General features: G+C 37.8%; 1 protein-coding gene and 1 non-coding gene across 8 annotated transcripts in view; both read left to right on the plus strand.

The window, feature by feature from the left end:
- Nucleotides 1-15,657, plus strand: part of MARK3 (microtubule affinity regulating kinase 3) — a 114,045-nt gene that overhangs the window by 28,438 nt on the left and 69,950 nt on the right. For all 7 annotated transcript variants that reach the window (XM_047861096.1, XM_047861098.1, XM_047861097.1 and 4 more), the window contains one exon: nucleotides 12,778-12,831. In XM_047861096.1, the coding sequence (XP_047717052.1) occupies nucleotides 12,778-12,831 (54 nt within the window). The remainder of the gene's footprint in view (nucleotides 1-12,777; nucleotides 12,832-15,657) is intronic.
- LOC125169286 (U2 spliceosomal RNA) lies at nucleotides 12,210-12,401 on the plus strand. The gene has a single exon (XR_007153601.1). It is a non-coding gene; the product is annotated as a U2 spliceosomal RNA (small nuclear RNA).

The following is a 15,657-nucleotide window of genomic DNA, read 5'->3' on the forward strand; positions in this document are numbered from 1 at the left end:
TGTGTCCCTTCGAAACAGCACACCTGTATCCCGTGGATAAATGCCTAGTAGTGCAATTGTTGGGTTGTAGGGTAGTTCTATTTTTAGTTTTTTGAGGAACCTCCATACTGTTTTCCAGAGTGGCTGCACCATTTTGCATTCCCACGGATTATTATTTTTTAAAAACTTCATATCTCTTCTTGCCATTTGCTGTGTTAAATGAACTTTAGAATCAAGATGCCATGTTCCAAAAATAGTCTTAGTGGAAATTCGGTAAGATCAATTTTGATAGGAATAAACTGAATTTGTAAGCTGATCTGGGGGAAATTTGCTATTTTATGATACCAAACCTTTCTATACAGGAATATGAAATGTGTCTCAATTTTGTTTTCAGAGTTTGTAATTTTTTTCATCTAAGTTTTTGCATAATTCTTTTTCAAGGGGGTTAGAAATAAATTTTATTGAGTAGGTGAATAGTTTTACATAATTCTTAAGTTCATTCCAGGGTATTTAAAATTTTTTTTGCTGTTGTGAATGGAATTTTTTCCTTAGTTGTTAAGGAAATGCTGTAACATTTGTATAACATCTTGTATCTGGGCACCTTTTGAACTCTCATTTTGGACATCAAAATTAAGCAAGTTTTTGCTATTTTTTAAATTATACATCTTTTTCCTTTGACGTACAGTCTTCTGAATTGTAACAGTTGTATAGATTTATGTTGCCACCATGTAATGAAGATACAGAAGGGTAGCTCCAGGGAACTGTCAGGCCAAACTGTTTTTTAAAGGATGGGCAAAATACCAACATGTTTATCAATTAATGGGGATAATCTGACAGAAAGGGAAGATGGTGCTATCAGAGAGATATTTGAGTGAATGAGAGGAGATGGTGGAGGCGTTGGCCTTGATGTGGACAGTTGTTCCATAGAAACAGGAGAAAGATAGAGGATACTTGTATAGGTACAGGTGAGGGGCTCTGTATGGTGGTATGGGAGCCTGTGGAAGTTTTCTTCTCATCACAGCTATTTTTTCAGTAAAATGGAAAGCAAAATCATCAGCTAAGAGTGTGATTATCAAGGAGACAGGAGGTGTTAGACATGTGAGAGGTTATAGTAATTACCAGGCAAGCAGGAGAGTGAACGGACTAGAAGAATTGCCAGGCAGCCTTAAGGCTTCCCTGAAGTTAGCGATCATGGATTCAAAGTGGGAATAGGCACCGTGGCTGGAAATTACTCTCCAGCAACATCCAGGTACCCCAGACACAAGCCTGGCATTTGTAGATGGTTGGGGTTTTTGTCACACTAAGTGTAGTGAAATGGGAACAGAGCAAGGGCATTGATTTGGAATATCTAAGGGAATGATTACCATGAAGGACTACAGATTTGAATAGGAAATAACTTGAGTGGGAAGACAATCCATAAGATGGTGGGACCAGTGGATTATGGATCCTGGTGAGTTCAAATAGTTACTGGAGTTCTAATTTTTTTTAAGTTTATTTGTTTATTTTGAGAGAGACAGAGACAGTGCAAATGGGGGAGGGGCAGAGAGAGAGCTAATCCCAAGCAGGCTCTGCACTACTAGTGCAAAGTCAGATGTGGAGTGTGAACCCATGAAGCCGTGAGATCACGACCTGAGCTGAAACCAGGAGTCGGACACTTAACCCACAGAGCCACCCAGGGGTCTCAGTTATTGGTTGGAGTTCTAGATTGAGTGGGTGGGAACCATAGAGGAGGTGATTAGAAAGTGGGAAACTCAAAGTTAAGGTCATAAAGAGATTTCATATCTTGGTAGTTGCAGAGGTTAGAGTATAACAATGTAAGTGGCTTAAGTATGTGACTTTTTCTTCCACTCTCTAGAAGCTTTTTAGACTCTTCACATTTATCCTTGCTGTTCAGAAATTTCACAGTGAGGTACCAAGGAGTTGGTCTTCATTCATTGTTCTTGGCTGCTTATTGGACCCTTTCAATTTGGAGATTCTTGTCTTTCAGTTCTGGAGAATTGTCTCATTTTATTTATTATTTAAAAGTCTTTATTCTGTAATTCTTATTAATCAGAGATTAGTAAGATCTCTTGGAAAAGAACCTTGATTTTTTTCTGGGGAAAAAAAAATTCTCTGTGTTTCTATTTTATTTTCTGGGGGATGTCTTTAATTTCATTTTCCCAGCTTTCTGTTAAATTTGTGTGTATGTGTGTCCCTATGTATGCCCTCTTCATCCTCCCAGCTTTCTTGTGCACTGATTATTTGTATAGCATCCATTTCTGGGGTCATGAATGCTATTTCTTCTGTTAACTCCCTGTGAGGATAGTAAAGACTTTCCTCTTTTTTTTTTTTTTTTTTTTTTTTTTAAATAGAATTTGCTCCCTGCACTGTATCTCTTTTCTCTGGGATTCTTTCTTGGTAACTGTCTTTCATACAGAGACTTTCTTTGGAATCTGGTAATCTTTGGTTATCTGTTTGTATTTAAGTTGGAGCCTTCAGAAGCTGATCAGAAGCTGAGTTTGCATGCATAGGATATGTTTGACCACAGAGCTTTCCTTTTGGAAGTTGTCTGGTGCTTTTATTGGAGGACCCCAGTCTTTAGATCTCTTCTCGTGGGGCCATTTCATTTCTTTAAATGAGAATCCTCTCTTCTGCCTGGGAGGAGCTGGTGGTCCAACCCCTCTGTGGCAGTCTGACCCTTCATTTTCCGTTTCATGTCCATGCCTCATTCCTGTCCTCTGCTGGGCCCATTCACCTTGAGTCCAGAACCTCATCATCTTCTCCAAAGAATAAATTTGCAGCCTCTAAAGAACCAGTGGTTAAAAAAGAAAAAAAAAGTAAAAGGAACCAGTGGTTATTGGCTGGGTTGGGGAGCAGTAGACATTGTGTATACAGACTTTTGACCTTGTAATTAGACCTACTAGTAGCTCCAATGTTGCTTGTGGTTTCTCAGAACCTCCTAAGTTTGAAGCCCGTCTGGAGCCCTTTGGGCAAATCATGTTGTTTCTGGTTACAGTTTTCTCTGTTCTCTTTCAGAAAATTATTGAACTATCTTTTCCACTATTGTCTTCTCAACCTGTTACTGTGCACTTGTGCCTTTGTGCCTTGACTGTCGTTAACCTCCTCACATCTGTGTCCTGCCTCCTGCACTGAAGGAGCCAGAAGGGGAAAATTGGATCTGGAGCCTCGTTTATCATTTGTCATTGATTGTAAGAATGATAAAACCATAGTACTTCATCCTGGGATGTGTTCCACTTCTTGCGACCTTAGATTAATGGTCATATATTTTAGTCACAACTTTTTGTGTGGGTGAAGATGGCCTTCGGAGAGTTGGAAGAGGAAAAAAATACCACAATGACCATATTCTGAATACCATTTTTATTTTTGTATATTCTCCATATTTATATGCATGTTTTTTCAATATATTTTTGGTCATAATTTTGTATCCTGGGTCTTGTCCCTCAGAATTTCCTCCAAAGCAGTTTTCTAGGCCTCCACATGGTCCTCCGAGTAGGCTTAGTGGCTGTGCACAGCTGCGCTGGGGAGAACAGTCCTTCTGCTCCTTGTGCCTCAGGTTGCCTTTAGACCTCTCAACGTGAGGACTCCCCAAAAGTGTTTGTTTACGTGGGTTATATATATTGATATTTACTGTACTAGAAGTTAACACTAAAAAAGTTCAAGTATTTATTAATTCACTTAATGACAGACCTATTATATTTAATATAAATAACATTTTTATGAAAAGAGACTCTATTGTTCAAAGCTAGTTATTGAGAAGAGTGACATTGTTTTAATTTTTGCAAATCTCTTTAGTATCTGGCTTAATATAAGGTAGCTGGATTTTTCATACATTCTTCTGCATTCAGATTGCGTCCGTATACTGTTTCAGTTGAAGTTTATGAAGAAAATCTAACCTCATACAGAAACGGTAGCTAGAAGAGAGGAGTATCTTAATTCTTCTTTGGGATGATTGCAAATATTGTTCTCTGATACTATGCTAAAACTCAACAAGTAGGAATTTGGTGGCAGGAGGGGGCATGATTAATTGAACATTTATTCAAAACAACTATAGTGACTGCCACAAAGTGTTAATACCCAGAACAATTTGCTTCAGTTGGAAATGAATAATAATAGATCTAGAAGCGAGCAAGCAAGCAGAAGGGCAAAAGAGCCTCGTATTCCAATAACAGGTATAACTGAAAAGTATAAAGATGATCATCTGGCTTTTAGTATAATCTGAAGGTGGAGTATTTACAGTTAGTGTGCAGAAAAAGAGAAAAGCCTCGCCTAACCCAATTAGTACAAATTAAGAATCACTTAATCACACAGTTGTTACACTCTTTTATTATAAAATGTATATAACAAAACTACAGTCTTAACCATTTTAAGTGTACAGTTCAGTGGCATTAAGTATAATTGCATTGTTGTGCAACTGTCACCACCACCCATCTCTAGGACAGATATGGTTGATCTCATTTGTAAATTCACCTACTCACTACAATTTGTTTGTAATTCCAGAATCAATACTTGTGGTGCTTTTGCAGTATTTGTGGACATGCACAAAGCATCAAAAAGTTTGAATTGCCCAATGTGTGCATCCCCAGTTGAGCTCCAACAAGGTGATGATGTTCTCTGCCTTGTTTCAGCTTTCGTACTATAAACAAATGCTCTTTTTGTGGTCTGTGTAGTCCGTGTTTTTTGCATTTTTGTGCTTTTTGTTGTCAACTTTGCTGTTTAAAATGGCCCCCAAGAGTTGGCCTGAAGGACTAGCCAGTGTTTTGTGGGTTTTTTATTTTATTTTATTTTTTGAGAGACAGAGCATGAGTGGGGGAGGGGCAGAGAGAGAGGGAGACAGAATCCAAAGTAGGCTCCAGGCTCCAAGCTGTCAGCATAGAGCCCGACACAGGGCTCGAACCCAGGAACTGTGAGATCATGTCCCGAGCTGAAGTTTGATGCTTAACCGACTGAGCTACCCAGGTGCCCCCTGGCCAGTGTTTCTAAGTGCAAGGCTGTGTTGTGCCTGATAAAGAAAACACATATGTTAGATAAGCCTCATTCAGATGTGAATTAAATTCTGCTGTTGGCTGAGAATTCTATGTTAACGAATCAATGATATGTAGTAAATAAGGTGTCCTTAAAGAGAAACACACATAAAACAAGGTTATATTGATCAGTTGGTGAAAATTTTTATGATCCGGGGCCCAAAGGAGCCTAACCCTGTATTTCTTCTAGGAACAGTGCTTCCAGTATTTGCTGATTCAGTGTCCACAGTGGCATTATAGAACATAATTACCATACCCGACAATAATCAACTGTCTCTGTTTTTGAAAGAGAAGACTCAGTTATCTGGTGTTTTCCCTGAACAGATACGTGGAGAAGGGTATTAGGGAAAGTCATAGGCTTTCCTTGTATATCTGATGGTTTTTGATTCACTGTTAATGTTTTCAAGAGGGGAGCACTAGGAAGCAAACTGAGAGCCCTCTACATAGGATGGGGTTTATGGAAGCTGCTGGTCAAGTGCCCAGCTTAGCTTCCAGGTAGCCAGTAGGAAAGTTGCTCTTATATAGCTTGGGACCTTCCACATACACAGCACAAAGTGACTTCCTCAGTTAAGTTTTTCATGGATTGTAGCCTTCTTTGAGTACACCCTAGGCTTGTATGCACCCTGCCACATGTGCTTCAGATTTTTATTTTCCAGAAATTGTTTAAAGTCGCTTGTATACTGATGGTACCTCTTCATTCTCTTTGCCATTATTTGTCATTCTTTACTTTTTAGCTGGGCCATCACGTGGGAGAAGAGAGAAATGTATATGATGCTATCTTTAACCAAATGTCTCATTATGGTTATGAAAAATCATTTAGTTATTTATTTTGAGGGGGGCAGGGGCAGGGGGGGGGAGGGAGAAAGAGAGAGAATCCCAAGCAGGCTCCGTGCTGTCAGCACAGAGCCCACTGCAGGACTTGAACTCATGTACCATGAGATCATGACCTGAGGAAAAATCAAGAGTCAGATGCTTAACTGACTGAGCCACCCAGGTGCCCCACATCTGCTTACTTATTCAAGTTATATATTACACAGTTTAAAGAGTACAGGCTTGTTTAAAAAAAAGTGTCCCTTGATCCCCCACCTCCATTCCCTACTCTTCCAAGATAGTCACTTTTCAGTCTTCTAAACGGATTCCTTTTTTTTTTTTTAAGTTTTATTTTTAATTCCAGCTAGTTAACATTCAGTGTTATAGTAGTTTTAGGTGTACAATATAAACTGATTCTTTAGGTTTTACTACTATATCTTTAACATGCTTTTATTCTTTAAAAATTGTTTTTATTGAAGTATAGTTGACACATAGCATGCTCTTACTTATTTTTCAGTTTTAAACGTTACCTACTGTTTTTTTCATTATGGTTATTTAGAGTCGTGATTGACTTTTTAAAAAATAAACTCTTGGGGCGCCTGGGTGGCGCAGTCGGTTAAGCGTCCGACTTCAGCCAGGTCACGATCTCGCGGTCCGTGAGTTCGAGCCCCGCGTCGGGCTCTGGGCTGACGGCTCAGAGCCTGGAGCCTGTTTCCGATTCTGTGTCTCCCTCTCTCTCTCTGCCCCTCCCCCGTTCGTGCTCTGTCTCTCTCTGTCCCAAAAATAAATAAACGTTGAAAAAAAAAAATAAACTCTTTATTGAAATACAACACACATCCAGAAAAAGTGCCCACGTTGTAAGTGTACACCTTGATGAATTAGCACAAAGTAAACACATTTGCATAACCACGACCCAGGGCAAAACTATACTATGACTTGAACTCCGGAAGCTTCCCTTCTATCGTCTAATCACCTGTCTGCCCTTCTTTCCCAAGGTGACCACTATCCTGACTTCTAGCACCGTAGATATTTTTTTTTTTCTTAACATTGTATTAATGGAATCATGGTATATATTTTTTGTTTGCCTCTTTCACTGCACTTTATGTTTGTGACATTCTTCCATGTGTTGTGCCTTATGTTTTAATTTGGAGTTTTATTTTGTAGTAAAGTACTGTAGTTGGTTGGCTTGGTGTTCACTGCTATGGACTGAATTGTGTCGTTCAATATCATATATTAAATCCTAACCCCCTGTGTATTTGGAGATAGGGCTTTTGTGGAAGTAGTTAGGTTAAATTAGGTCACAGAGGTAGGGTCCTGATCCAGTAGGTTAAGTGTCCTTATAGGAAGAGACACCAGAGAGCTTGGCTCCTCTCTACCATGTAAGGACACTGTGAGAAGGGAGCCATCTGCAAGCCCAGAGGAGAAACCTCACCAGGAACTGACTGTGTTGGTCAGACTCTGATCTTAGACTTCAGCCTCCTAATCTGTGAGAAAAGAAATTTCTGTTGTTTAAGCCATTCAGCCTATGCCATTTTTGCTATGGCAGCCTGAGCTGACTAATAATTCATCCTTCTGGGCTACTGCATTCTCTTAAAGGACTTGGGATTCTTTTTTTGCCTGCTCTTTTAGTGTTTGTGGATGCTTTAATGCATGTCGGGAGCAGGATGTTGGGGCCTTTTGACCAGTAGAAAATTGACAGGAAGTGGAAGATAAGGATATTTATTTCTCTGGTCGGTGTTTGCTATAGGTTTGTGGGGCCAGCGAGGGTGACATATGCTTGGGGAAGTCCTTCTCATGTATGAGCTGTCTTTATCCCTATTTTGTAATTTTCCACTTTGTTTCTGGCATCAGGGTGAAAAATGGAATTTCCCAGAACTTTACACAACAAGTGGCAGGGACACTCCTCTTTCCTCGCCTAGTGAACTCCCTTGGCTTTTGCTGTGCATGCCCTCCCCCACCCCAACCCCCCCAAAAAAAACCCTCCAGAAAACTCCATGACCTTGGGTGTGTGTGTGTGGGGGGGGTCTTCTCTACAGTCTCTGTCTTTCTCAGGCACCTGGTGATGCCCCCACCGTTGCCTTTTTTATTGACCTCAAGGTCAGAACTCTCCTGCAGGCTCCAGCTCTGGGCCAAGGTTATTTTGGTAGTTGAGTCATCCCAGCAAGGAGCTGGAAAGGAAGAGGGGATTAGGAACTTCCCCCTCAGGCTTCATTGCCACACAGACACCATCATGTTAAATGACAGTGTTTCACTCTAGGACACTTACTTTTAATAAAATGACTCTCTTCTACAGTTTGATTTAGCTGAATGAGACATATTTTTGCTCCTGTTTTTGCTTTAAATACTATTTGAATAGCAGTATTTGAAAAAGAAAATGCTTAATAGAATCTTTAGAGTAAAAGACAGATACTGAACAGAGCCAAAAGTGGCTAGTGATCAAGAGTCTGGTCGTGAGAATAGAAACCAGGTCTCAGAAGATCAGAGGGAAGAAGAACCAGAAAGGCAGCGTATGTACTAGATCTGGCCATGAGAAGGGGGAGGAAAACAGAATGGTGGCCAGAAAAGAATAGTATGATTTCTTTGGAAATTGGGAGATCTATAGATGCCACACAAAATTACTTATGAAAGTAAAATTTGAATAAAATTAATTCATTAAACTTTAAAATAATGTAGTTTTTATGGGGCGCCTGGGTGGCTCAGTCAGTTGTGTCTGACTTCGGCTCAGGTCTTGATCTCATGGTTTGTGTGTTCAAGCCCTGCGTCAGGCTCTGTGCTGACAGCTGGGAGCCTGGAGCCTGCTTCAGATTCTGTGTCTCCCTCTCTCTCTGCCCCTCTCCCTCCTGCGCTCTGCCTCACTCTTCTTTCTCTCTCAAAAATAAATATTAACCAAAAAAAAAAAAATAATGTAATTTTAAAAATCACACTGATATCTGTTAAAACACCAGAAATCCTATTTCTTCTCTCCTCTGTCTCTATCTCTAATGTGTGTGCTCACTGATTATGGAGGTTCAGGGCCTCACATCAATGTAGGAGGCATTTATTAAATGCTATTTATGTCCCTGGTAGTGTGCTAGGGTTATAATAGTAAGGCAGTCACCAAGTGAGATATGAACAGGGTAGTCATTGTTTGTATATTCCAGCCACCAGTATTTCCTTTCGCTTTATTTACTGTAGTTTCCATCAAGACCTCGATTTTCCGAATACAGAATTAGAATTCTGTCTTTGCTTTTTTCAAGCACATAACGTGCTAACTCTCTGCTTCTCCAATTCTGATTTTTTTTTTTTTTTTTTTTTTTTTAACCTCCCCAGGTGAGGATGGGATGAGGTGGTGGGTCCTTCCACTCCAGGGTCTGACATGCCTTGTTAGCAGTGTTTCTCTAGCCCCTCTGGAGATTAATGGGTTCATAGGTAGTGATCAAATAACTTAGGCGATGGAGACTTTAGACCAAGTGAAGCAGGGTAGTTTGGTTTTTTTGTTTTTTTTTTTTTAAAGTGTTAATATGAAGAGATTTCTGGAGATTTCTCCGAGAACATTTTAGGGGGTCTGCAAAGTCTAAGCTATTTTTGTAATACTATTAAGACATTACTTTTTCCACTCTTTCTCATGAATGTAAAGTAAAATTTTTCAGAGGTCTATGATGTGTGGTATCACAACAGATTGAATACAGAAGGATATATGAAAATTTCAAACTGATGTTATTTATATTAACATATAATGGGCTTTTTTTCCCAGTTTTTTTTATTGTGATAAAATACATATAACATAATATTTACCATTTTAACTGGTTTTAAGTGTATGTTTCAGTAGTTTTGAATACATTTATAATGTGCCACCATCACCTTCATGTATCTCCAGACCTTTTTTCATCTTGTAAAGCTGAAACTTTATACCCATTAAACACTAACTCCCCATTCTTTCCTTTCCTCATCTCCTGGCATCCCCCATTCTATTTTATGTGTCTATGAATGTGAACTTTCTAGGAACCTCATAAAGTGGAATCATATAGTATTTGTCCTTTTGTGTCTGGCTTACTTCATTTAGCATAGTGTCCTCAAGGTTCATTCATGCTGTAGCATGTTTCAAAATTTCTTCCCTTTTTAAGACTGAATAATACTCTACTGTATGAGACACCACATTAGACTTACCCATTCATCACTTAGTGGATGCTAGGGTGTCTTCTATGTCTTAGCTATTGTGAATAATGCTGCTATGAACACGGCTGTACAAGAATCTATTTAAGTCCCTGCTTTCTGGGTACATACCCAGAAATGGAATTGCTCTATTATATGGTAATTCTATTTTTAATGTTTTTGAGGCACTGTATACTGTTTTCCACAGCTGTACTATTTTACATTCCTACCAACAGTGCACAGGATTCCAATTTCCCAACATCCTTACAACTTGTTTTCTTACAGATGTGTTTGTTTGTTTGTTTGTTTGTTTTTATAGTAGCCATCTTGATGGGTGTGAAGTAGCATCTCGTAGTTGTGATTTGCATTGCCCTAATGATCAGTGATGTTAAGTATCTTTTTTATGTGCTTACTGGCCATTTGTACAGTTGACCCTTGAACCACATGGCTTGAACTGTGCAGGTCTACTTATACATAGATTTTTCTCAATAAATGCAGTAGTACAGTACTATGAATATATTTTATCTTCCGCATCATTTTCTTAATGAGATTTTCTTTTCTGTAGCTTAGTTTAAGAATACACATAACGTACAAAATATGTATTAATCGACTGTTATTGGTAAGGTTTCAGCTCAACAGTAGGCTTTTAGTACTTAAGTTTTGGGGGAGTCAAAAGCTATCATCGATATTTGTGCTGGAGAGGTGTGGTACCCTGAAACCTTGCATTGTTTGAGATATCCACTGTATATCTTCTTTGAATAAATGTCTCTTTAAGTCTTTCACCCATTTTTAAATTGGGTTTTTGTTGTTGAGCCTTAGGAGTTCTCTATATGTTCTGGATGTTAATCCCATATCACATCTTTGATTTGCACATATTTTCTAGCATTCTCTGTGTTGCCTTTTTATACTCTGTTGACACTGTCTTTTGATGCACAGAATTTAAAAATTTTATAGTCTGATTTGACTGGGTTTTTTCTTTTGTTGCCTGTGCCTTTTGTGTCATCCAAGAAACAATTGCTCAGTCAGGTGTTGTGAAGCTTTTGTTGTATGTTTTCTTCTAAGAGTTTGATAGTTTTTTGCTGTTTTCTTTACAGTTTTTTTTTTTTTTTTTTTTTTTAATGTGCTCCACACCCAATGTGGAACTCGAAGTCACAACCCTGAGGTCAAGAGTTGCATGCTCTACTACTGACTGAGCTGCCTGGGTGTCCCAAGAGTTTGATAGTTTTAAATCTTACATTTAGATATTTGATCCACTTTGCAGTAATTTTTGTAGATGATGTTAGGTAAGAGTCCAACTTCTTGGATATCCAGCTTTCCCAGCACCATTTGTTGAATCTTACTAGTTGAAATGAATGTTATTATGTTCAATACTTATTTTTACATTTCTCAGTTTTCATTTGTAATAAGGTAAATATTGATAGATATAATCCACATTTGGGATTATCAATAATCTTTAAGGGTGTAAAGGGCAACAAAAAGTTGGAGCACCATTGACATAGAGAATCTTCAAGCACTTTCCCCAGACTTTGACTATAGTCCCTTTCTTCATTGGTGCTTCTTACTGGATCTGTGTCCTGAAGGATGCACAGTAGGAACAGCATCATCAATGTGGGGTGAGGTCATTGTTTTTCTGGACCTCAGATGCAAAGCTGAGTTAATTATGTTCCTCAGTTCATGGCAAAGTTTCTCTCTTCACTTATATTCCCTTCCATCCCCTACTGTCACCCTCTCCCCTCATTCTGGATTATGTGTAGTTCCTAGAAATCCTTTTATTCTGGTAATGACAGCCTACCAGATAAGGATGCTGCTGTAGGTCCATTTAGTAAATATTAGTAAAACTGATTTTTTTTAATTGATAAACACATATAACTAGAAGCTATAGTTCTTTCTTCCTGTATCTTAGTGGCTTGTTTTTAGACTGCTTGGGGTTTACTCACCCCTTTCTGAACAAAGGCTCCTGGATGACCCATTTTTTGCCGCTGTACTTGGTTTCACTTGGTTAGCCTACAGATTGTTCTGGAACTAGTCCCTTTTCCTTCTTTAACTACCTAAAGGGCTTTTCTTCTTTCCTTTTTTTCTTTTAATGTTTTTAAAGTTTTCAGATTGAATCCAACCTGTTGGTTCATATATTTACTCAATTATCAAGCTCTTACTGTGTGTAAGACACTCTGAGCAAGGCATTCTGGGCTGTATAAATCTGTAAAAGCTGTACTTCCTGCCCTTGGATCAGATCAATTTTGTCAGAGTCAGATGAAATTAAAATACTGGGTTGCTTCTCAGCCTTTTGGCTAAGATCAAGTGTAGTATCTGTTTCTTATCAGTTTAATATCTGATATGTCCTCTATCGGAGGACAATATATTAAATGGGTTTTTGGAACTAGGAGGTGAAATAGGAGCTTGCTCCGTCCACTCCACACATCCCCCTGGTATTGCAGTACCTCCAGGAACAGTGCAACCACCCCCACCCCCACCCCGGGGAATTAAAAAAAAAATTAAGTATTGGTAAATAGGGAATGGGAGAGTTGCTTCATTGTCCTCTATTTTTAGAAGTGTTTTCATTGTATAATCTCTCTTTCTTTCTCTGTCTCTACCTTGTGGGAGATGTTTCTCCCCATGTCTATAAGTAACTTAAATATAAATGTTCTAACAATACTCGTATTTGCATGAAGCCCCACTTTTCAATTAAAAAATATTTATAAAGTATAAAATATTATTATAACTAGTTGAGTTTTAGTTTTTTAGGTAAATGCCCACATGTTTGGGCATTTATAAAACTATTACCAGTTAGTTTATAATTACCAAATTCTTAAAACCTGTAATATTTATTTTTTTCTAGGTTGCCATAAAAATAATTGACAAAACTCAGTTGAATCCAACAAGTCTACAAAAGGTAAGATTGGTTCAGTATCCAGTGTTTTAAAAATGATTTTCGGTACAAATTGCCATCAAATTTGTCCCTTCAGTACACCTGTTATTTTTAATTATTATGTTTAGTACAGTAAAGATTCTGATTCCAACATGAATGCAACTTAGATGTAGTGTTGTACAAAAAGTTGTTGGATTTTTTTTCCTTCAGATGAATATAATGATTTTTAAGTGTTCTTAATAGCACAAACTGAAGGCTGTACATTTTAACTGAATACTCTTAAGTATCAACTAGAACAGATTTTTTAAAAAACATTTTTGTGTGATTGCTCTTAATGTAGAGTTATACACCTTTCTTATAGCTAATACTGAGGTCTTTAAGGTCAGCACTTTGGGTTTTATTAAATTCTGTCACTATGTCTAATTAAGAACTGATGATTAATTCATAGGAAAATGTAAAAATAAAAATAATTGAAAAACGTGTTTGTAATGCACTGTTGCCATTTGTATCATCTAATGGAGATCTGAAATTTTCAACCCTGGTGCATGTTAGAATTCTGTGGACCTCTTTTGAAAGTCTTGATGACTGGCCTAGAGAGATTTAATTGCTCAGATTAGGGGCTTGGCATAGGTATTTCACTGGTGCATTAGCAAATAAATGATTAATGATCTTCATAATAAAATCCTTCTTGTTCTTTTTAGTCTTGCATAGCCTTTTTACATACTTTGTTTGATTTCTAAATTTGGCCAATCCTAGTTGGGGTTTTAGAGACCCTGAACTAGGAACAGGTAGTCCTAATTTAAGTCCTGGCTTTGCCAGTTAGTGAAATGTCTAACTTGACCTCAAGCTAACTGTCTCAAGCTAACTTTCTTAACCTTGGCTTTCTCATCTTTAAAATAGAGATAATTTCGGGGCACCTGGGTGGTTCAGTCGGTGGAGCGTCTGACTTCAGCTCAGGTCATGATCTCGCGGTTTGTGAGTTCGGGCCTGGCATCGGGCTCTGTGCTGCCAGCTCGGAGCCTGCAGCCTGCTTCGAATTCTGTGTCTCCCTCTCTCTCTGCCCCTCCCTTACTCATACTCTGCCTCTCTCTGTCTCTCAAAAATAAATAAATGTTAAAAAAAATTTTTTTTAAATAGAGATAATTTCATCTGCTCATGATGGATGAATTAATAAAATAATGCACTTAAAAGAGTATAAACTGCAAAGCATTTCTCATGTAAGATACTGTAAGCATATTGCCCTGTATAAATTCCTAATGTTTTCCTAATGATTGTTTTCCATTTATATCATTGTAATTTTGAAGTCCTGTGTGTGTGTGTGTGTGTGTGTGTGTGTGAGAGAGAGAGAGAGAGAGAGAGAGAGAGAGAGAGAGAGAGAAGTAGGAGGGAGGGAGTTTATCTTGCACTAAAAATGGTAAACAAGTTGGTTCTGCAGGCCAAAGTGAGTCTTAATGGCACTCAAGGTGGCTTTTGGAATGGATCCAAAAGTTGCAGTTCTTTGTTCTGAAGATAAAATTGTATCCATTACTTTAAACGTTAATTTCTTCATGTATCTAAGGACTTGGTTTTAATAAGTAAGTTAAGGGTTAATAAATTTGGTATTCAGAACTAAAATTAGTATATGAGAAGTTTATTGAGGATTCTAGTTTAATATCCTGTATTTTGGATATTGACCCCTTATTGGGTATATGGTTTGTAAATACCCTCTTTCATTTAGTAGGTTGCTTTATTGTTTTGTTGATGGTTTCCTTTGCTGCATAAAAGCTTTTTATTTTGGTGTAGTCTCAATAGTGTAATTTCACGTTTGTTTCAATTGTCTGAGGAGACATCTAGAAGAATGTTTCTATGGCCAATGTCAAAGAAATTACTGCCTGTGGTTTCTTCTGGGAGTTTTATGGTTTCAGGTCTGACATTTAGGCCTTTAATCCCTTTTGACTTTATTTTTGTGTGTGGTGTGAGAAAGTGGTCAATTTTCATCTTTTTTTTTTTTTTTGAGGGACTTTCATCCTGTTTTCCAGACGGTTTCATCTTTTGCATGTAGCTGTCTAGTTTTCCCAGCACCATTTATTGAAGTATAGGGCACTGTTTTAAATCATGTGTATTGGTTCATATTCTTTTCTTATAAATTAAAAGCATTCTCTCTCTATTTCTTTATAATTCTTTTTCACTGAATTGCTTTCCCATGGAAAAGTTGCTGTAGGGTAGAGTGTACATGGCATCTTTGCCTTTGGGATAGTGCTTCACACAGCCTTTTTTCTTCCTCAGCACTGTGCACAATTGTATCACATCTGTATCAGGAACAGCTCTCTTTATATAATGTGATTTTAATCCTTGAAACTTAGGGCACTGCCTTAGAAGCTAACATTCACTTCAAGGAACATTGTGCCATCAACAAAATGTAATCTTTTTGTACTGCCACTTACCAAAAAATGTGGACTGGCTCATTCAAGAGTGTTTTTAATATGCATGTTACGATAGTGTCCGTTTCAAAATATTCACATTATTCAGGCTTGCACATTGAATCATGCACATTTAATAAATTCATATAAGTAAACCTGAATTGATTGCACATTTGCAAACTGATGTTATTTTCATAGACAGATCTCTTCATTTTTCTTTTTATTTTTCCAGCCATTGCATTAGTAAATGTTAGATTCTGTTAAGAGATATTTTTCTCCATTGTTTTTGTACTTTTCAACTTTGAACTACTATTCCTAAGATGTTTTCTCTTTGTAAATGTTTTTGGTCATCCTTTTGTTGTTGTTGTTGTTGTTGTTTTTTAAGGTCAGTCTTTTTATTGTTGTGTACCTATAATGTTTTTGAAAGCAGCAGGTATAAGAACTATGTTAT

This window comes from Prionailurus viverrinus, chromosome B3, assembly GCF_022837055.1.
Source record: "Prionailurus viverrinus isolate Anna chromosome B3, UM_Priviv_1.0, whole genome shotgun sequence".
In the NCBI taxonomy this organism is placed as follows: domain Eukaryota; kingdom Metazoa; phylum Chordata; class Mammalia; order Carnivora; family Felidae; genus Prionailurus; species Prionailurus viverrinus.